At 35.6% G+C, this 23,332-nt stretch overlaps 2 protein-coding genes across 2 annotated transcripts in view; one reads left to right on the forward strand and one right to left on the reverse strand.

Moving 5' to 3' along the window:
* The window catches only part of LOC126738263 (SNF-related serine/threonine-protein kinase), a 34,349-nt gene extending 17,772 nt beyond the window's left edge, over positions 1-16,577 (reverse strand). The window contains exons 1-9 of the mRNA XM_050443506.1: positions 16,307-16,577; positions 14,701-14,786; positions 14,459-14,642; positions 10,381-10,553; positions 10,098-10,324; positions 9,021-9,162; positions 2,684-2,902; positions 2,399-2,621; positions 1,218-1,397 (exon numbers count right to left, since the gene is read on the reverse strand). Coding sequence (XP_050299463.1) covers positions 1,218-1,397; positions 2,399-2,621; positions 2,684-2,902; positions 9,021-9,162; positions 10,098-10,324; positions 10,381-10,553; positions 14,459-14,642; positions 14,701-14,777 — 1,425 coding nt within the window. The 5' untranslated portion in view covers positions 14,778-14,786; positions 16,307-16,577. The remainder of the gene's footprint in view (positions 1-1,217; positions 1,398-2,398; positions 2,622-2,683; positions 2,903-9,020; positions 9,163-10,097; positions 10,325-10,380; positions 10,554-14,458; positions 14,643-14,700; positions 14,787-16,306) is intronic.
* Positions 16,578-16,857: 280 nt separating this feature from the next.
* Positions 16,858-23,332, forward strand: part of LOC126738264 (nuclear valosin-containing protein-like) — a 32,280-nt gene continuing 25,805 nt past the window's right edge. Inside the window, exons 1-4 of the mRNA XM_050443507.1 lie at positions 16,858-17,246; positions 19,635-19,862; positions 19,918-20,121; positions 21,265-21,585. Coding sequence (XP_050299464.1) covers positions 17,202-17,246; positions 19,635-19,862; positions 19,918-20,121; positions 21,265-21,585 — 798 coding nt within the window. The 5' untranslated portion in view covers positions 16,858-17,201. The remainder of the gene's footprint in view (positions 17,247-19,634; positions 19,863-19,917; positions 20,122-21,264; positions 21,586-23,332) is intronic.

Consider the following 23,332-nt stretch of genomic DNA (forward strand, 5'->3'; position numbering starts at 1 on the left):
AAAGGAAAAAGAGTTATAATCACACATATTGGAAGCGAAGAGGGATTTTTAAAAGAAGGTCTGCTAACCTTTGAGTCGACTCGCACAGGAGATTACCATGAAGACATGAACTCAGACGTTTTCGAGGACTATTTTGGTGAAATGATAAAATTTCTTCCGGCTAATTCGGTGGTGGTTATGGATAACGCAAGCTATCATTCACGGCGAATAGAGAAGACGCCAACTTCAAGTTGGAGAAAGCAAGAAATTATCAAAGGTATTGCGTTTGAAGCAAATTTGATAAAAAAAGAACTGCTGGCAATAGCAAACTTACACAAAACTCGTTTCATGAAATACGCCGTGGAAGATATAGCCGAAAAATATAATATAACTGTACTGCGCTTACCGCCATATCATTGCGAACTAAATCCTATAGAACTGATATGGGCGCAGGTAAAAGGATTTGTAGCAAGACAAAACACGACTTTTAAAATGAAAGATGTTAAGCTACTGTTTGATCAAGCCATTACGGAAGCGACACCAGAGAATTGGCGAAAAGCAGTCCAGCATGTAATTAAGCAAGAGGACAAAATGTGGGATCTTGACAACCTCATCGATCAGACAGTCGATCCTTTAATTATAATGTCAAGAGGTGATGACAGTTCGTCAGATGACAAGAAGACTACAATCTATTATAATTTAAAATTGTTATACACTGTTCAAAAAGTGCCAGATCCAAAAGTGACATTTTCAACTGTTTTACTTTACATATTATGTTCAATAAATTTGTGAAAAAAATATATTATTCCATTTAAACAAAAGTAACTTTCTAAAATAAAATAGCATTTAAGTACATTAATTATAAGGTAAAAAACAAGTCCCAGTTGCACGCCTTTGGCGAACCGTTTTCAATGTTTATCAGTGGGTAACAATGGGCAAAACTCATAAATTGACCCAAAACTGGGTGGCACTACCTGCAATCAACGAAAAGAAAGAATTTTACATTGAAACTAATACCCAACTAAGGTAGTGGCATAAAATATTGGTGGATCACCAGGTACCACTTTTGCATACCTAATGAGGTTTTATTGCTCTACACACTTTTGAAATAGAGTATAATTAATGTAAGCCGGTCTCTTTGAGAAAAGATGGACTATTTCTATTGGAATTTAAAAAATGTAATAATTTTCGAGTTATTTGCGATCAAAACACGTTTTTTATATTAATTTCTCACTTACTCTTTCCGCGGGTTTCCGTCTCTCGTTCTCCGCCAGTCGCTCTTGCAGGGCCAAACTGAGTCTGCCCTCCGATCGCGAGCCCCTTCGGTTCAGTGGCGGACCCAATTCCTCCCTGCCGGAGCACGAGGACATGTCCTCCTCCTCTTCGTCCTCTTGGACGATGCTGCACTTTCTGGATCTCTGCAAAATAGAATTTAAATTTTCCGTGTGGAAATATGCATAGCCCCTCTCAAAAACCTTTTTTTGTTAAACCTTAAATATGATTTGTATGCAAATTTTTTTAAATCTAACGCAAATTGTTTCATAATTTAATCTTTAACAGTTCTCAAGATCCACGAGTTTTAGTAAAAGTAAGTCGATGCCAACTAATTCTGTATCTAGAAAACGTAGCAAGTTAGGACATACGTTTATATGAAAAAAAATCTTATTTTTGGCTGGTAAATACGCCCTAGAAATCTTTGCACTCAATTTTGAATTACTCTGTATATTACAAATAGGAATGGTCCGTTTACACTACCCTGTGGAACGCCATATTTATTTATTAACGGTTCTTATAAAAGATCATTAATTTTTTATACCTGTTTTCTATCTTTTAAACACATAATAAACCATTTTAAAACAACCCTCTCCAAACCTATACTTTTTAATTTTGTTATTATCTCTTTCTATTGATGGTTTCAGATGCTCTTCTTAAATCTAGAAAAATGGCACTAGTAGCTAAATTACAGTCTATAGTCTTTAGTGCGTAAGTTACGAAAGTTACTCAAGTCCTATTGATTGGCAGAACGTTTATATTTGTTCACTATGTTCACTATGTTTTTGTTTAATTAGTCTTATTATTTGCAGAGTAAAGAATGGCAAATATATGAGTTTTTTTTTCGAGGTCTTAGGAACATATTTATTTAGATAAGAATAAATTTTATGATAAAAAATCTGTATTGACATTCCCCACAGAATAGAGCATATCCAAACTTATTTCCAGGAAACTAGTGTATAGTATTCTAAGATCAGCTGTTTTAAAATTATAGAAGTCATTTTCGACTTTAAGATGATCAAACTGTTTGTTAGAAGTGACTTTAAATTTTATAATAAAAAAGGGATGAAATTTTAACAAGAAATCATTCTCATCAACAACATACCCCTAATTTGCCTGTATGAACTCATAGATTAAAGAGACTTACTTGTGGCAAATCTCCAGGGGTCCTCGGTACACTCAACAACGTAGAGTTGGTCGTTTGTCCCGCGCCATTTTCCCTCTTGGGCGGCCCCAACGAGTTCTTCGACACCGCCAAGTTCTCGGGTCTCTTTTTTAATGCGACATCCGCCCGTTTCGAGCGTAATTTCCGCTCGGCGAGCAGATAATAGGTGGCCGTTATGTGGTTGTATTCGTTACGGTCCAAACAACTAAAAACACACACATCAAGAGAAATTTTTTTTTCAGATTCAATTGTTCCTTTCCCTCTTACTCTTGTATCTCTTCTTTGGTCGCGATGTTGCCATTCACGATTTTTTGCACGATAAAGTTATGATCCTCTTCCGATAATTGTTCCCTAGAAACTAAGGGCAGGGTGAGGTTATCCGTCGCGCTGACGTCCTCGTGATCGGACTTTAGCCATTCGTGGGTCGAGATTTCTTTCAGTGGGGCACGTTTTTCCGGGTTACGGACCAACATTCGAGAAATCAAACTAAAAGAAATAAGTAACATTTCAATGGGATATTAGTGTACAAGGGAACATTAATTGAAGTTACCACCATTAAAAATGCAGGGTTGAGTAAGTAAGGAAAAAGTTGCACAATCAAATGCTTGCTTTAGTACGATTGTCCTAGACTTCAACATTCAACAGTTTGCTATGGTAAAGGATTATGAATTTCAATCATTTGCCCAATCGAACTACATATAGTAGAAATTTTTTCCCCCAGGTATATGCAAAGGTTTCGGCAAAGATGAGGATTCATTCAAAAAGGATCACTTTTACTACAGACACCTGAACTTCAATATCTACACAAGTTACTTGGCAATTACCGCTGATTTGTAGTTGGAAATTGAATTTTGTTTTAATTTTTCGCAAAGACATACTACAATGAACTTAAATGTAATGAAGAATTGGGTTGAGATTGATGACTGAGAAGTTGCTGAAAAATGACATACTATGGTATCACAGAATCCTTATAATATTACTGCAGCAGTAAGGCTAACCGGTTGGAATTATTTAACGTTTTTAGCACATAGAGTAAGGGCGACAAATATGGAATACTTTTTTTAAAACTGCAAAATTATAAGAACTTTTTTATTTTTTTAACACAAAAATATTAAAAGTAATTAAAAAACATGTTATATTATAACTTGTATTTGTAAAAAATAAAAACGTTTCAAAAATCGTAATAAAAAAACTAAAATATTAATATTTCCCTTTTTTAAAAATAGGGTCACAAATATGGAATACTTGGAAAACTAAACTACATACTAAATCTATTGGCAGAAATCGCAATAAATGTATGATACATATGAGGTACATTGCAAATGACACCATGAGTTGCAGGATTTGCACTGTATCCACTGTTTCTAGGATTTCTTACTTTCCACCACAAAACAAGCACTCTGGATAATCAAAAACATCTGGAACTTTTTCACCATTTTCGCCAGTACATAATGAATCATCTGAGTCATCATCTGCCACAAAGTCTTCTTCAGAACAGCTACTTGATTTTTCTGAACTGTATCCCAAATTTTTTGTCTTACGCTTAGCTTGACTTCTTGATGAGATGGCTGTTGACGTGCTGGGAGTATCGGAATCAGTCAGCTTGTTTTACTCTGCCCAATTTGTTTTTTAACATGAAGTTTTGATGTAGTTGAAACAGATGCTTTTGCGGATGATTCCAATTCTGTTTTGTAAGGTGACGCAGTTATTACGGCAGCTTTCCCTGCTTTTCGTCCTTGGTTGCTGGTTTTTTTACAAATGATTGGGACAGGCGAGACCATCTCAGGAGTTACAATATTTGTTGGTGGCGTCGGATTTTCAGTATCTTGAGGTACTGGAAGAGGGACAACAGCATCAACTTCATCTTTTTTGATAGTTTCGGAGGCAAGAAAGTCAGATTCACGAAAGACATTAAATTTGGCTTAAGGGGAAAAATTCCGGTGGTTTTAAAACCATTAACAGCAATCTCACCACGCTGAACTCTTGAATAAGCCTTGCTGAAAATTTCCATCACATCAAATGCAGTTACTGGTCTGGCATTTTGTCGTAACCACGTTCTTATCTCCTCACTGTAATGAGCTTTGAATGGTCCCATAAAAGATTTGTCAAGGAGCTGAAGTTTATGTGTTAAATGTGGTGGTAAGCACACAATCGTAACATTATTTTTTCTGGCCATATTAATGACATCAATATTGCGAGTATCCGAGTTATGACCGTCTAATACGAGCATAACTAGAGATTCAGGTATAGGCTTTACTGTCGCTACAAAGTATTCAAACCATTTTGTAACAATGTTATTTTGTATCCACCCTGATGGATGACATCCGAACTTTGTCCCAGGTGGAGCCCCCTTTGTAAGCTGCGGGCTTATTTTTTTCTGGGGAATATAACTAAAGGTGGAACAAAATTGCCCCCTGCACTCATACAAAATACTACTGTAATTAGTGAGCCTCGTTCTGCGGAAGTCATGCTACCAATTTGTCGTTTACCTTTATGTGCAATTACTTCTGGTATCTTTGAAGGCACTATAGAAAGACCACTCTCGTCAACGTTGAAAACGCGGTCTGCTGAATAGTTTTGTTTTTCATATTCATTGGTTAAGATAGTAAAAAATGACTGAACGTTTTCTTTGGAAAAGCCCTTGGCTCTAGCAAAAGATGTGCCTGTAGGTCTTCTAAATGACAATGTATCTGAGTGCCGTCTCATAAAAAGCCTAAGCCAGCCTTTTCCAGCTGTTTCTTTTCCAAAAGGATTTGGCAGATTATTTTTAACAGCAAGCTGATATGCCATATACCTTATGTCGTTTCTGGTTAAATCAAAATACTTACTTTCCATATGAAGTAAGTACCTTATAAGTTTATCTTCTAGTTCTTTTGTAAGCACTGTTGGTTGACCTAGTTTTGTTTCAGCAGAGATATCTAGATCTTCGTTTTTCTGACAGTGATGTCTAAAAAGGGTTGTTTTGGGAACATTGTAAGTTTTGACTGCCTGCAGGTACCCCATTTTCTGTTCCTTAACAGCACCAATTGCTTGTATCATATCATTTTTTTCGTAACATTTTGTTTTTCGACTAACTTTTGACGTAATACTGAAATAAAAAAAAATCACATAGTTCTATTTCATCATATAAAAATTGAGGCTTCTAACGCAGAGTACAAGCACAAGTTTTATTAGGTTTACAATGGCCTCTTTTCTGTTTATTACTTTTATGCTTTTTTAGTTACAATAATTGTTATTGAGATATTATTTAGTATAAAAGCAAATTTAGAAATGCTTTTATAGCAACAAAATATCACTATTTTAATATTCTTAATGGGATACAAATATGGAATACTATTCCATATTTGTGGCTCAAAAAATTCCATATTAGTGACCCTCATAACCTAATCTTATAATGTTCTAAAAAAATATTTCTAAGTTAAAAAACAAACTTACCTAAAAACTATTGTAAACTATGATGGTTGAACTGTCACAAATGCACAACAGTTTAAATAAAAAATAAGTATTTTATCGCTAACACACGGAAACAGCAAGATCTGCCAAACTTTTATGATGCCGCAAAAAAACGACTGTCCATGGTGAGCCAACAAAACAAACTAGAGACGGACTGATCGAAAAAAACCTTAGATAAATGCACTTGGACACTTTCAACGTGCAAGTAATAGAGGGCGCTTGCTACTTTTTCTGGTTTACAACTATTCCATATTACTGACCTATTCCATATTTGTCGCCCTTACTCTACTTTGAATTTGGTGGTACAAGATTCTTTAAAATTAATTATCCCACTGCAACAATAAGTAAAGAAAATTGTAGAATACTTTCATAAAAGTTGAAAAGCAGCGGCACAACTAATGGAAAAAAATTTTATGTTCCTCGGAATTAGAAATGGTTGCCTTAGAGAAATTGATGTGCCTACTGCAAGGATTTGACTAAATTATTGTAGATTTAACTATACAGAGAATAATGTAGAAAGTATTTCAAAAGTCGTTCCAATGATGACACACCCTCCGTCAATTCCAGTATGGGTGATATTAACATTAAAGTTGAGCCTTAAAATTCGAGGCAGTTAAACCATGAATTTGCTAAATTTTAGGCCGTATATCTATGAGTTTTTTAAATTTCGAGCAGTTTAGCCATGGATTTTTTTAATTTTAGACAGTTAATGTAGAGATTTATAGAAGTCCAAGCAGTTAATCCATAAATTTTTAAATTCCAGGCAGTTAACATAGAGATTTTTTGAATTCCATACAGGTAATCCATAATTTTTTTTTTAATTTCATGCAGTTAATCTATGGATTTTCTAAATTTTAGGCAGCTCTTCTATGGAATTTTTAGATTCTATACTCTATTTCCTTTTTGGTGAGAGCACAGTGCCTCATTATTTATGCAAAAGTAGCATAAATATAGGGTGAGTCTTCCATTTTTCTACATGTAACAAAATGATAAACCAGGCTGTTTTTACCAATTTTAAGTGGACAAGTCCTGTATGGTTTCAAATACAATAGGTCGTAAAATTCGGAACAATGGTTTCGAGTTCATTCCCATTTCTGGTACATTTTCGTCTTTTTTTATAAGTGTCAAAATTTTGTCGATAGTTGGGATTTCATTCTTAAAATAAAATGAATGTACTGTCCTCCTGATGATCTGCTTTGCTGTCTCATCAACTGCTATCGGCTTCCTACCGGCAGTTTTCTTTACACTCTTCTTAGGCAAGTTCTCACGGTTTTCACTTGTTCTGTCACTAAGAAGTCTGTAAAATTGTTCCTTTACTTATGCCTGTCATATTGGCACATGTAGAAACTAGATTTCTAACAGTACTTAGAGGCATTTGATGCACAAGTGCATCATGTACGTTTAGTACTATAGTTCTTGCTTTAAAATCTAAAACACCTTTACACACTACGGGGCTAAACTTTGACATTCTTACAACAAATGCGCAACAATACTGAAAAATAAATTAAGTTTTTAGGATATATCTACATTATATACCATAAAATATAACTACCTGTTTGCATTTAAGATTGCACAATTTAGGTACCTAATACTTATACCTCTATATTTACCTACCTAGACAATATCTACTTATAAGGGTTAAAAAGAACTTGTTCATTAGGTACTTAAGTAATTCAAAGAATTTATGGCTAAAATTGGCCTATTTCTTGCACTATTAATTAAACCCAACAAATGAAAACATTCAGGTCTTAATGTACTTGAAAAGTGGGATGCCAATGGTTTACGACAGTTTTATGGCTATCGACCCTTTCGTGTGCTCCTACGGATTAAGAAAAATATAGTCAGTTAATTCACAATTTTTTTTTAATTTCAGGCAGATCTTCCATGGATTTTTAGATTCTAGGCAGTTAATTTATTGAAAATCCAGAGATTAACTGCCCTTGCATTGATTTTTTGAAATCCATGCAGTTAATTCATGGATTTTTTTTTAATTCTACACAGTAAATTTATGGATTTGTTAAAATTTAGAAATTTTTTGGTGTGCTTGGGGTTAATCTATGAATTTTTTTAATGCTATGCATTCAGTTTCTGTATTTTTTAAATTCTAAGCAGTTAAATTTTTTGAATTCTAGACACTTGATTATTTTTTTTTTTAATTCCAGGCAGTTAAACTATAGATTTTTGTCTACAGATAGTATATAATTCATCTATCCATTTATGACATTAGGAGTCTTGAATATACTCTTTTGAATTTGAAACACTAAAATAATTTCATAATTCCAGGCAGTTGAGTCTTTTATGCTTCATACTAATTGTGGACTATTTAATAATTAAGTTTTAATAGATATTGTTGATAATCATCCAATGAGGTGTCATTTTCCTTAATCAGAACATAGATTCTGATTCAGATAACGTAGCGAAAGCACTTCCAGTAGCTATACCCTGCAAAACATGTATTTCCAAAACAACAGGAATAGACGCATTATTACAGAATTTTTAGATCAGGATCTCCCCAGAAAGTGGATAGGCTACCTGTAGGATGGGCTGCGAGAACTTCTGACTTAACACCGCTCGATTTTTTTACATAGGGTTTTCTCAAAAAATTCCTATACTGTAGGTCATACAAATCCGAAATTATAGAAGCTCTTAACATTAATTACACCAGAAATGATCAAAATATCAAGTGAAGTAATGAGACGACGTATGTTCTGCCTGCGAGATAACGGTTGAGTATTGTAATCTAATCTACTTTAATCCTAAAAATTAACTTGTTGGTTGTATAGTCGAAAATAATTTTAAAAAAGTTGAAGACCATTTCTTAAGGGAAACATGCAAATGTATAAATTCAATATGGTGCTCATAAAAAAAAAAACAAGACTCTTTTATTTTGAAATTTTCGTCAATTTCTTACCACTCCCCCCCTGAAAATTTCCTTACTGTATCTTTTATAATAAACAAATTAAGTTACTACAAACTAGTTAAAGGAGGATTTTGTAAAACGCAGTTTTTTTGCTTTGTACGTAAATCCGTTGCTATTCCGAGTTAAAGGAAGTGGATGACACAATTAACTTATAGGCATTTGAGGCATCTTTAGCGGTTTCCATTTTAAACTGGATAGCCCGTATAATGCAAACAATTGTGTATTACTTACTCTCGGCATTCTTGTGATACGTGTGCAGGAACGTTGTATTTACAGTCCATGATCATGGTCAAAGTTTCGGAATCGTTGGCTTCTTGGAATGGCGCTTGTCCGCATACTAACATGTATAAGATCACTCCCAGAGACCACACATCTAAAATGAAAATATGATAATTTTCGTTCCTCGCGTTGACCCGATACACAAAAAAAAAGAATACTTAAAGTGAGTAAATTTCTTTAAAATGGCCATTTTGTTTTCTTTATATGAAAATATCAAAATCCTTTTACAAGAATTTACATTTATTTGAGGACAGTAAAATAATTTTTATTATCATTGTTATTATAAGGAAATTTTAAAATAAACATTTGGGATTGCTCAACTAAAATATTTGTCAATTTTTAATGTAAAGATAAATCATTAAATTGAGGTATTAAAATAGATAGAAATTTGCCAAATTAAAGTAAAATCGATACAATATATTCAAACAATTAATCGCCTCGACTTAGGCCGATTTTTGCCTCGCCTTAAGAAAAACAGTTTTAAGCCTTTCCATATTCAACCAGTTCAACATCTTCAAGAGGGTTATTATAGCTTAAGGGTTCAATTTTGTGAATGGAACAAAATCTAGGCCTACATAAATACATTTTATTTGGCGATGAAGCTCATTTTACCGGCAATGAAATTAAACCGACACAATAAACATCGGTGCTTACTATATATAATACACACAGCTTCCCAAATTGATTGACCCAATTTTTGTATCTGATGAGCAGCTTGTTTTGACGGGTGTTGACACAATCAGCTAACGATTTTTCTGATCATAGGTTAGCTGTGTATGTCTCAATATAAAAACCAGAAAACAGAAGCCAACATTTATTTCTTGCCGTTCTGACAAAAATTTTAATTATTCTAATTTTTTAAACGATTCACAGTCCTTACAATGGTTTAATATTTTTCGAGACCCTATTACCTAACTATTGGTTAATTATACCATTATTCGCTCAATTACATGTAAAAATGCCCTAAATAAAAACTAACCCGCTCAATATACTATTGTTATTCAATATATATAATCAATGATGACTTACCGACTGCGGGAGCATCGTACGAATCCCCCAACAAAATTTCCGGCGCCGAATAAGCCAAACTGCCGCAAGAAGTCTCCAATTTCTGTCCCGGGTAAAATTTATTACTAAAACCGAAATCGGTCAATTTCACTACGCCGAGCTTCTTAAAAAACACCACGTTTTCCGGCTTCAGGTCCCTATGGACCACATGGAGCTGATGGCAGTACGATATCGCCCGCACTATTTGTCTGCAAAATTAAAAATTAATACAAAAAGATCGCCCTAAATCGCCACGTTAATGTACCTAAAGTAATCTTTGGCTTTCTCTTCGGGCAATCCCTGCTCGTGTCTGATAATGTAATCGTACAAATCCCCGCCGTCTCCCAGCTCCAGGATGAGATACAATTTAGTGGCGGTGTCGATCACCTCGTACAGCCGTACCACGTTGGGATGTTGTACCAGTTTCATACATCTTACCTAATACAACGAGAAAAATTAATCGTTTCTATCAACATTTGTAGGTTTGCAATTCTGAACATTTAACACAAAAACTTATGAAAGAATTTATGATAAACTTTAAAAACTTTATTTCAACAGACTCAATTAGTCGCAAGTAGACATTTTTTGCATATTTTCATTTCAAATTTAAGAAATAATTATTTCAAACCAGTATGGATAAAATTATAATACATATAAACTTAAACTATCCTAAACTTATAAGTGTATTCTGTTTGCTTTAAGTGTGTTCTGTTCTTTTATAGTAAAAACTTATTTAGATGTGAATAAAATACAGCATCTACTACAATTTTTAAGTAGTACACACAGAAAAATCCTAATGGATTTTTTCACATTTTGTTGTGTAAAAAAAATGTTTAATTTTAATACACAATTGTTAGATAATATCTCACAGTCCTGTATAAAAATTCTTAGGCATTTTGTATATGTTTTATTTATTGCATATTAAATTAATACACGATAAGTGGATATTAATTATTAAGATAATGTGTATAAATATTCCACATTTTTTTTTAATCCAATGCAGTTTGGTAAAAAATCGTATCGCAAGAGCTACGAAACTAAGACAAAACCGTTGGAATTTTCCCGATAGCTCCCATAGAAGCCGAGATATCGACCTTCAAAGTTTGGAATTTTTCATTTTTCGGGTATACCCCCCCGTATCGAATTTTTTCACCAAAAATTGATTTTTTTCGAAAACAAACTAAGTATACCAGCGTCTTATTTGGGTCACCTAGATTACGAAAACACCGGGTTATAACAGGATCCGAGCAGAACTAAGGGAATGAGAGCACTTTGAAAATCCTGAAAAAGTCGTTTTCGACGTCCGTTTTTGAGGCCGAAAATGGGCATCAAAAATGCCATATCTCAGCTATTGGAGGTGCTACGACCTTGCGGATAGTCTCGTTGGATTTAGAACGACGAAACTAAGACAAAACCGTTGGAATTTTCCCGATAGGTCCAATAGAAGCCGAGATATCGACCTTCAAAGTTTGGAATTTTTCATTTTTCGGGTATACCCCCCCCTATCGAATTTTTTCACCAAAAATTGATTTTTTTCGAAATCAAACTAAGTATACTAGCGTCTTATTTGGGTCACCTAGATTACGAAAACACCGGGTTATAACAGGATCCGAGCAGAAATAAGGGAGTGAGAGCACTTTGAAAATCCTGAAAAAGTCGTTTTCGACGTCCGTTTTTGAGGCCAAAAATGGGCATCAAAAATGCCATATCTCAGCTATTGGAGGTGCTACGACCTTGCGGATAGTCTCGTTGGATTTAGAACGACGAAACTAAGACAAAACCGTTGGAATTTTCCCGATAGGTCCAATAGAAGCCGAGATATCGACCTTCAAAGTTTGGAATTTTTCATTTTTCGGGTATACCCCCCCGTATCGAATTTTTTCACCAAAAATTGATTTTTTTCGAAATCAAACTAAGTATACTAGCGTCTTATTTGGGTCACCTAGATTACGAAAACACCGGGTTATAACAGGATCCGAGCAGAAATAAGGGAGTGAGAGCACTTTGAAAATCCTGAAAAAGTCGTTTTCGACGTCCGTTTTTGAGGCCAAAAATGGGCATCCAAAATGCCATATCTCGGCTATCGTAAAAGCTACGACCTTGCGGATGGTCTCGTTGAATTCAGAATGACGAAATTAAGACAAAACCGTTGGAATTTTCCCGATAGCTCCAATAGAAGCCGAGATATCGACCTTCAAAGTTTGGAATTTTTCATTTTTCGGGTATACCTCCCCGTATCGAATTTTTTCACCAAAAATTGATTTTTTTCGAAATCAAACTAAGTATACTAGCGTCTTATTTGGGTCACCTAGATTACGAAAACACCGGGTTATAACAGGATCCGAGCAGAAATAAGGGAGTGAGAGCACTTTGAAAATCCTGAAAAAGTCGTTTTCGACGTCCGTTTTTGAGGCCAAAAATGGGCATCAAAAATGCCATATCTCAGCTATTGGAAGTGCTACGACCTTGCGGATGGTCTCGTTGGATTCAGAATGACAAAACTAAGACAAAACCGTTGGAATTTTCCCGATAGCTCCCATAGAAGCCGAGATATCGACCTTCAAAGTTTGGAATTTTTCATTTTTCGGGTATACCCCCCCGTATCGAATTTTTTCACCAAAAATTGATTTTTTTCGAAATCAAACTAAGTATACCACCGTTTTATTTGGGTCACCTAGATTACGAAAACACCGGGTTATAACAGGATCCGAGCAGAAATAAGGGAATGAGAGCACTTTGAAAATCCTGAAAAAGTCGTTTTCGACGTCCGTTTTTGAGGCCAAAAATGGGCATCCAAAATGCCATATCTCAGCTATTGGAAGTGCTACGACCTTGCGGATGGTCTCGTTGGATTCAGAATGACGAAATTAAGACAAAACCGTTGGAATTTTCCCGATAGCTCCAATAGAAGCCGAGATATCGACCTTCAAAATTTGGAATTTTTCATTTTTCGGGTATACCCCCCCGTATCGAATTTTTTCACCAAAAATTGATTTTTTTCGAAATCAAACTAAGTATACCAGCATCTTATTTGGGTCACCTAGATTACGAAAACACCGGGTTATAACAGGATCCGAGCAGAAATAAGGGAGTGAGAGCACTTTGAAAATCCTGAAAAAGTCGTTTTCGACGTCCGTTTTTGAGGCCAAAAATGGGCATCCAAAATGCCATATCTCGGCTATCGTAAAAGCTACGACCTTGCGGATGGTCTCGTTGAATTCAGAATGACGAAATTAAGACAAAACCGTTGGAATTTTCCCGATAGCTCCAATAGAAGCCGAGATATCGACCTTCAAAATTTGGAATTTTTCATTTTTCGGGTATACCCCCCCGTATCGAATTTTTTCACCAAAAATTGATTTTTTTCGAAATCAAACTAAGTATACCAGCGTCTTATTTGGGTCACCTAGATTACGAAAACACCGGGTTATAACAGGATCCGAGCAGAAATAAGGGAGTGAGAGCACTTTGAAAATCCTGAAAAAGTCGTTTTCGACGTCCGTTTTTGAGGCCAAAAATGGGCATCAAAAATGCCATATCTCAGCTATTGGAAGTGCTACGACCTTGCGGATGGTCTCGTTGGATTCAGAATGACAAAACTAAGACAAAACCGTTGGAATTTTCCCGATAGCTCCCATAGAAGCCGAGATATCGACCTTCAAAGTTTGGAATTTTTCATTTTTCGGGTATGGGGGGTATATACATATCGAATTTTTTTACCATAAATTAGTAAGTATACCAGCGTCTTATTTGGGTCACCTAGATTACGAAAACTGAACAATTATATTAAATAAATATAAAATATTGTCGAATTTAAGTACACAAATAGTGTACTATATATACAATAAAATAAATCAAATTGATACACAATTTGTTAATTATAGAACCACAGTTGTTTAAACACAATAGCATAGAGAAATTCTACACAAATTGATTCTGTACCATTTCCAGAATCAAATTGTATGTAAAATCTATACAAATGTTGAATTTTTATTCGCCTATTTTTAAGAGTGTAACTTTGAATTTTTCAAGCCAATAGTGTTTTTCACTTATAACCTATCAAATTACATAAGAAAAACATCATTTTATTCCCATCCTCTTCTAATTTTTAGGGTGAGAGAGGGATATATAAATGAGAATTTGATTTTCCACCTATTTTCTATATCATCATTCCATTTTCTAAATAGTGTCTGAATCGCCTGGAAATAGTGTTTTTATCGTAGTACATTTAATTTTAAGTTAGATTTTGATACTTCATTTTCATTTAGAACATCTTACATGTTACAGTTGCTTTGTCAAAGGAAACATTGTCTTTTGATAATCAAGGTCATTTTGACTATTACCTCTTGAAACAGATGCGCCCTGGACACCTCGTCCAATTTACTCTTATCGATCACTTTCACGGCGACTTTTTCCCCGGTGAACACGTGACGGGCCAATTTAACGACGGCGAAATGACCGCGACCCAACGTCTCCTCCAAATCGTAGAGTCCGGCTATTTTACCATCGTATGGTCGGTTGGCCCCTCTGAAACCCAATTGATCATGATAGATCATATTAGCGGAAAAAACGACTAAACATTCACCTTAGCAATGAAGTTGGCAAGCCCGAGGATCCATTGTTGCTAGAAGGGCCACCGATCCGATGAATGCGGCGCTGCATCACTTTTACCTGAAATAAAATGCATTTCATAGACAAATAAACCAGTTCCGCTGGTCGTGTCATCAATAAAAAACTTTTAAAATGAAAAATCAATTTCAATATAGGTATTTTCGAGTTCTATATATCCTAACGTGACTCATTATTTACTCCAGTTAACTAAATTAACCCTGGCGCTTAATTGCTGCCACTCGACCCCCTGCGATTTTATTTAGACCGCGTATCCCGGAAAACTGTAAATAAAAACCGGGATAATGATGATGGTGATGATAATGCTCCGGCAAATACAAAACGAAAGGTCAGACCGGCCACCGCGGTTCTATTTTAAGCGTTTTATGCAAGAAAGGCCAACCCCCTGCCGAATCCACTCAACTGGGAAATATAATATTATGATGCCAATGTTTGTTTTTTTATTTAAAAAGCCTCCAAAAAACGTGTAGACATTCCTCGTCCATACGTAATTGTATAGTACGAATGAAAACTATTTTTAGGCCTCAATTTTGGCAACGGATTTCGGATTCATTGAGAACGGCAGCCGCTCGATTCATTAATATTATCGACTGCCTTCTTAACGTCAGACGATAGAAAAATAGAATTTTAAGGAGATAAAACATGATTGTATTAGAAAAACAAGGATTAACTGAGTTAATATAAATTAAGTATGAGGCAATTTATTAACCTATTTATTTATTTACTACTACTGCAGTAGTTGTTGGAAAACTGGAAAGTAGTTGTTAACTTAAGTTAGTAAAATACATCCTACTCGCCAAATCGCTCCCAATATCCATTTGAATTTATTTTAGGAACTAACGACTTTCCTGAGACCAAAAAAGAAACAGGAAACGAGTGATGTGGGAGTATCCTATAAGTGGTGGGCACAATAATAATGGATATGTGTGTATAACATGCGATCCAAGTTTGTTTAGTGGAAAAAGGGTTTTTTGTCCTGGAATAGAGATATCGAGCACAAATGTGAAATTTTATATGATTCAACTTCAATGTTTCACCTCGAAAGTCCTTATCAAAGAAACAGTAAAAATTAAAATTGTATCTTTAAATATTCCCACACACCCACTTGCATACATGCTTTGATCCATTGAATATCTTAAGCACCTTCAGACCAATACAATATCTGTTATGATGGGTCAAGGAATGGTTTGCTTGAATGAAGATAAAATTCAAAGATGTATAATGAATTGGTTTCCTAATACTAGTGAAATTACTTTGTGTCTTAAAAGTTATAATGAAAATTCTTATCTAATATTTGCTTTGCATTGACAAACAATTATTTATGAGTGAAATATTTTGGTCCCAACAGACTTTTTTAACCATCTATAATGATATTTACAATATCAAACACATCAAAAGGTGTACTTACTAAAAATACTGATCGAAATAGACTTGTACATCAATACACTGTTAACACCAAATGGTATTTGTGATCTTATGCCCCCAGGATGAATTTTAATGACAAACTTTTAATTAAGGCACTTTAAAATTACATTAACTAGATATTAAGGAATTCCACTTACCTTTAATGACTTTTGTTCCACTTATTATAATCTACTATAAAATTTATTTACCTCCCTACCCTACACAGAAACTATTTCCATAACGGAACCGTAAACGTTGCATATACTTAAACCAGTGCCCCGTTAAGTCCTTTACCTGAGAATATTTCGCTAATTAACGGTCAGACATCGGTTATTATTTTTTTTAATGCAAAAATTAAAATATATTTAACAATTATATTAATCTTTGTAGGAAACACACAGCAAACATTAGAAATTAGAAATATTGTGACATATGTCACGTATAAAATGACAGCAGGGTGAGCTGTCAACTGTCATATGTCATTAGTAAATAGTCTGATGCCAAGAATGCCGACGTTGCCAAACAAGTTTTTTTTATTAAGTTATTAATTAAGAAGACTCTTAGGAAGTTAATTAGTTCTAGGGCAAAATTAGTGTAAGGTTTTCCTTTTTTTTTTTATAATTTATATTAACTGTCTCATGAAGGTGCTTAGGTAGCTCCTAGCAAATGTCATGTCATACTTGTCACTGTCAAATGTCAAAGTCAAACCTGTCAAAAAAAAAAGTAAAGCTTTCCAAAGGTAACGCGGTATTTTTGTTACAAAAATAGCCGATTTTTGTGAAAATTTGTACATTTGCAAGTTATTTTATAGCCGCTAGTCGTTATTGCATTTAATTCGGTAATACCATTACCAAGTACCGTTACAAATCGCGCAGTGAGTGGTGAAGCGTAATTTGTAGAACCCTCAACTCCTTAGGAGTCTTTCTTTACTGTTAAGCATGATTCTTGGGCCCTCCAATTCCTAGTTAAGGGCTCCATTACATATTTCCAGACAAATTAGGATCCACTAGGTAGTCAGCAACAAGTTTTAGTACACAAACCAACTTGGGAAAGATGCCCTACATGTCAGATCCTACAATAGTGCCTCGGGTACAAAAGGTACATTTATTAAACTAATATATTGTTAAACTTATTTCAGCATACAAATTCTAATAATTTCTAAGTTATTTACAAATTTAGTTTGCTAGAAATTCAATTTTTAATTCAGTCAGGTTTAATTATACCTCCTTAATTTAAAGTTTTAAGGTTAAGTTCCCCAAAATCTTTACAATTCAGCTCATCCCCTGGCATTCCAATCTATTTCAATTCGATTTAACAGTATTAATTTGAATACAGTGAAATAGTATTTAATAATTAGTAAAACTACCTTGGAGGCCTTTTTAATGAAGTAGTATGATGTCCAATGTATGATGTCTATTTATTTATTTATTTGGAGAGAACAGTACCCCTGATCTTTTCCACCTTTATTTATCAACAAAGTAGCCAAATATAGCTTGTGATTGTGAACAAAACGGGGGGCTGCCAAGGCAGTTGTGCATATAGGTCTCCTGATGGACCCGTCATGCCCCACCGGGGGTTACCAGAGCCCAACGGCCTTAGAGAAACCTATAAGGCTCTCTGGTCTGAAGGACTTAAAGTCGCTCGGTACACTGAAAGTGTTACCCAAGTATTTGAACCTGGCGCGCGTGAGTGCTGGGCACTCCCCGACTACATGGTCAATGGTTTTATCCTCCTCACAGCACCATCGGCATTCCGGGTTATCCACAATACCGATAGTATGGAGATGGCTTCTTAAGTGTCAGTGAATGGATAAACGACCTGTCACTACCTTCGAGGCCTTTTTAATGAAGTAGTTAAAATAGTGTTTAAGTGGTTATGGCACCTTGAAGGCTGTACAATGATGTCTATTTATTTATTTATTTATTTGGAGAGAACAGTACCCTTGATCTTCTCCACCTTTATTTATCAACAAAGTAGCCAATTGAATTGACTTGACGAAACAGTGGGCTGCCAAGGCAGTGAACGGTTAAAAGACCTGTCACTAGCCGACTTTCGCGTCTTTAGGCGTAGTACATTTTTGGTGAGACAGGCAGAGGGCCCACCTATGTGCGCTTTGGCCTGTCTCATACCAGGGGACTCAGTCCATCTTCGGTGGGTCCAGTTGACCCTTCATTGACGCGACCGCAACGCATTTGGCGATACTAACTATGGGTTCCAGCCCCATCGGCACGTTCGCGGATCCCACTCTGGCAAGAGAGTCCACTTCCTCATTACCTGCATGGCCTGCGTGTCCAGGTATCCAGACGAGCTGGACCCTGCATCCAATGTGTACCAGTTTTTTCAGGACTTTTATGCACTCTAGTACAAGCTTGGAGCTTACTTTTGCGGCCATAATAGCCTTAATGGCAGCTCTGCTGTCCGAGCATATTGATACGACTGTATTGCGGTGTCTGCAGCTTAGGATTTTCTGTCCGCATTTTAATACAGCGAATACTTCGGCCTGGAAGACAGTGGCGTGCTTCCCCAGCGAGTATGCCCTACTGTTATGTGGGATCCCACCAATAAGCCCTGATCCAGCTCTGTTATTCATTCTGGAGCCATCTGTGTACCAGATGGTCCCCCTATTTAGCAATGCAGGTCTGTTGGAATGCTGCCACTCCTCTCTGCCTGCAATGTGCGTCACGAATCCCTCGCAGTCCACAGTCACTGGAGCCATGCAGTCACTGTCCATCAGGAGAGGACATTCCTGTATGGCCCATGACCAAATTTTTGCGTGACCGGTCTCGCCAGCACGTAGTTCGCCGAGGACGTATAGCCTGTAAGCAGTCCTCATTGTCTCGAATTGCACAACGAGGTCCAGAGGCGGAAGGCTCAATTCGTCGTCAATTCATAGCTTGTGAAACTTTTTAACATCAACAACCGAAAGTAAATCTTAGATAGCACGCCTAAGTGACAAACCTGAATGTGGTTATAATATTTAATGGCATTAAATAATATATGAAAATGTATTTATTACTTTATTAGTATAACTTTTCAGCTATTAACTAAGTTCAATAACATAAAATATATTTATTTTAGTTTAGATTCACAATTTTTTTCCAAGAAAACACAAACAACTGAAAGGAATTGTATTAGTATGTGTTATCATTGATACATTAGAGTGTATAATGATTTTTTTCTCTTTGAATAAAAGGTTTGGCCAGTAGTGCCTTTGATGATAAAAGCAAAACAGGATGTTAGTGGATCAAAAGTCTTTCCGTTCATTTACTGGTTACTTATAGGACAATAAGTTAGACCAGCAATAATCACAAATTAAGACCTAATTTCATTATGATGCTTCCGAGTCAATAATGAGTATACAATATTTTTAAAAAAATAATTGATTACCCTTTAATCATTGTGAACCTCTAACCAAATTTGCTTTAGGTTATCGCACTTGTGTCATTTAAGAAAAAGTTAAAATTTCATTTAATTTGTCTCTTTTAGTACTTGGAATCGAACGTCCACAAAAACTATGTGGACATTCACCAAATGGCCGATGAGCTCCAAAAACAGTACCGTGACTATGCCAAGAGAAAGAGAAGCGCCTTCAGGGCTTCAGTTAAAAAAGCATATTCCATTGTTTTGCAAAATTATGGTCTGGAAGACAAAGAGTCCTCCGATGAGGAGCTCGTTAGCGATGAAAGTGATGGAGATAACGATGAGGGAAAAATTGTGAGTATAACCTAGATTTGCAAGAAATATCATTTAGTTATTTATTCATTAACAGGACGATAATTCGATGAACAACACATTGATGAACATGTATCAGCGGCAAGCAGCAATTAAACCGAACATAGATGATAACGAGCTGATCGATATCAGCAGTGAAGATTCAGAGGAGGAGGCCGCATATAATAACTATAAAAAAAGTAATGGAGAACCGTCTACTTCGTATGCTGGTGTTCAAACATTTGCCAATGATAAAGCCAGCGTAAGTGAATTATTATTATTATTATTTTTTTTTATTTTTAATTTATTTATTCATATAGAAAATGTACAGTACAAACGTGTGTATAATCCTATCACTAGATCTGAGTTTCAAAAATTTGTTTCATGCACCTAGGTGTTTAACACAAGTGAAATAATGTATTCCTGTAGCCTTAACTTACTAACAATATTGATTATTTATATTCAATGATCATTGAGATGAAACAATGATAATAATTTTTTAGTTCTCATATACTATTAGGTAGCAAATTATATATTTTTGGTGCAACTACAGATGCAAATCTCTGGTTACCATCAAACCTTCTAAAAGGGACAATCAACATTTTTTTATAATTATTCCTGGTAGGATAAGCTTGATCTACATGCTGTTTATTTTTATTTATAAAACAATAAATATAATTGCTTAAAAAGTATAGACCTCTAACATGCTAATGCTTTCATTGTATAGTTGATTTGTTGGATATAGATAATCTTTTCTGTAAATAATCTTTAATTACATTTAACTGACTGAGAGCATTATTGTAAAGTCCTCCCCAGGTTATGATACTGTATCTAATCTAATGATTTGTATATCAGAATTTTAATTTTAAGAGGTAATATGTTTCTTATCTGGTAAAATTTTTGAATTAGACCTCTTAATTTGTTTGTTACATCATGAATATGTTCTGACCTTTTAAGATGTTGATCTATACTTATGCCTAAGTATTTAGTATGTGACACCTCATATATTGTTGTATTGACTTGTTGAAGAGTAATTGAGTTGTATAAAGGTCTATTTGATTCAGTAAGAGAAAAAGCAACATAAACTGTTTTAGCAAGATTAAGTGATAATTAACGAGAATTTAGCAATGTTTTTACTTTACTTAGACCAATAACAATTTTGTCTCTTAATGACTCCCATGATGAACCAGTAAAATATAGTACAGTATCATTTGTAAAGGAAATTGACATGCCATTAATATCTAGATCCTAGTAATGTCTGACTTTAAGGCATTTAAAGAAAATTTTTGCAAAAGTTGTAATAACACTAATGGGTCTGTAGTTGGAAATATCTGATCTTGTTCTTTTTTTATATATTCATAATTATTATTAATAAATTTAACAGTTTAATGACTTTTTTCAAAAGATTTTACAGAGACAGCTTGCCGATCCGCCGCCCGTAGAAAGACCGAAAAAGCGCAAACTGGAGGCGACGATATCGCCGATCAAAAACAGCGGCGGAGGCAACAAAAAGAAGAAAACGTTGAATAATTCGTCGGTCGCGTCTCCGATCACCTTCAAAGACGTCGGCGGCATGGATAAGACGTTGGAGGACGTGTGCAAACTGCTACTCCACATAAAACACCCCGAATTGTATTTGAAATTGGGAATCTCGCCACCACGTGGGTTTTTGTTGCACGGTCCGCCCGGTTGTGGAAAGACCTTGTTGGCAAACGCCATTGCTGGAGTAAGTTGAATAAGTCAAATCTATCTGTTTCGTTCTCTCTTCTTTTGTTACTCTTTGCTAATTTTACTTATATTTAGTTAACATAAGTTTTCTTTAAAGTTTAAGATATTTAATAATTAGTTCGGTAATACTTTGTTTATTTTGGTTTATTTACATTGATTTTGCATATAAAAGTTAACCCGGTATAACACACGCGTTTCTTGGTAAATTGTTAATATTTAAACTCGACCTATCTTACATTTCCTTACTCTCTTACTCCAATGTTCCTTCCATAAAGCCTTGCTCTTTTATCCTACTTTACCCCTCGGGGTGAGAGGAGTAAGCTATTTGACCGAGGTCATCCGCCAAAATACGGAAGAGGTGTGCGATACCGGAAAGCAGTAGTACTACGGCAATTATTGAATCGGTACCTAAATCTCATGCGAGATAATACCGCAGTGCATTACGTCTTTGTCGATTTAATGAAAGCTGATTGGGGTGTTCCTTATATCAACATCCTTTACTTCATTTATTACTAGGGTAAGTCGAGTCATTCGTTTTCCTTTTACGTTAAATTGTGTCTCTTCTTATTTTGTTTCTATTTTATTTCGCTCATTACATAGTCACTAAGGGTGTGCGTCGAAAACAGAAGGATCACCTTATTTCAGTGTGACTGGAGCAGCCTCCCTATTTCTTTACAGTCTGGCATTGATAACTTGATAAATAATTAAGATCGAAATAACCTTGATTTAAGTAATTAAACATATATTATAAACAGGCCCAAAACACTATCAATTATTATAAGCTTTATTGTCATAATTAATCTTCACTGAGTCGGTCCATCTTTTTAATAAAGGCACGTTGTCCCAGTCCAGATCTTTAAGATCTTCCTGCTGAAGTGTCGTTGCTCTGAAAATTTTCCTTCTTAGGCGACTCCACCTATCACAGATACCTAGTATGTGGTATTCATTCATTATTCATTGTTTCATCATTCATTGAGCACGTCAGTCAGTTAAGTACATCTTGAAACACACAGCGTGGAACACCAAACTCACTCAACAACAACCAGAGAAGACCAAAAAGCAAGAACGGCGGAGAAAAACGTCGACTCGCCCCCCATCGTCAGTGGGGGGCACAACCAACGCCGAAAAAAAGAGGAAAAGAAATCAATGGACATGTCTGATGGTTATTCTACGGACAGATCAACGAAAAGCGAAGACTACAAGAGAATGAAAAGCAAACATGAGAGAGAGAGGGGTAAGACTTCGGACGACTCCTCTAAGTTATTTAAATCCCGTGATCCTAGACTATCCAAAACATTAAAAACCACACCAAGCCCCGACCTGGGAGTTGGCAAGGCGCCACCCCAGAGTGCGGAGATTGGGAAAAGCGAGGAAGAAGTACGAAAACTCGAGGAGGCAGTTCGGGAACGAGATTTGCAAATTGAGAGGAGTAATAGTGAGTTGCATGAGATTAGGCTTAAAAACTCTCAGATTATCGAGAAAATGCAACTATTCGAACAGAAGATGAATAAGTTAATCTCAGAGAATCATTCTCTCAATGGGCAGATCTCGGACCTGAAACGCAGACTCGGGGAGGTGCTGAACCATAATGTCGCCATAAAACCCTTACCATCAAAAATTCCACAATGAATGAGAAACTGACAAAACTGGGGGATCTGGTTAGTGATAAAAATCAAAAGAAACAACCTAAAAATAAAAGAACCAGGGAGGAAGCGGGCCTGTCTCCGCCTTCACAAGACGGAGAC

The sequence above is a fragment of the Anthonomus grandis genome, chromosome 7, assembly GCF_022605725.1.
Source record: "Anthonomus grandis grandis chromosome 7, icAntGran1.3, whole genome shotgun sequence".
NCBI lineage: Eukaryota > Metazoa > Arthropoda > Insecta > Coleoptera > Curculionidae > Anthonomus > Anthonomus grandis.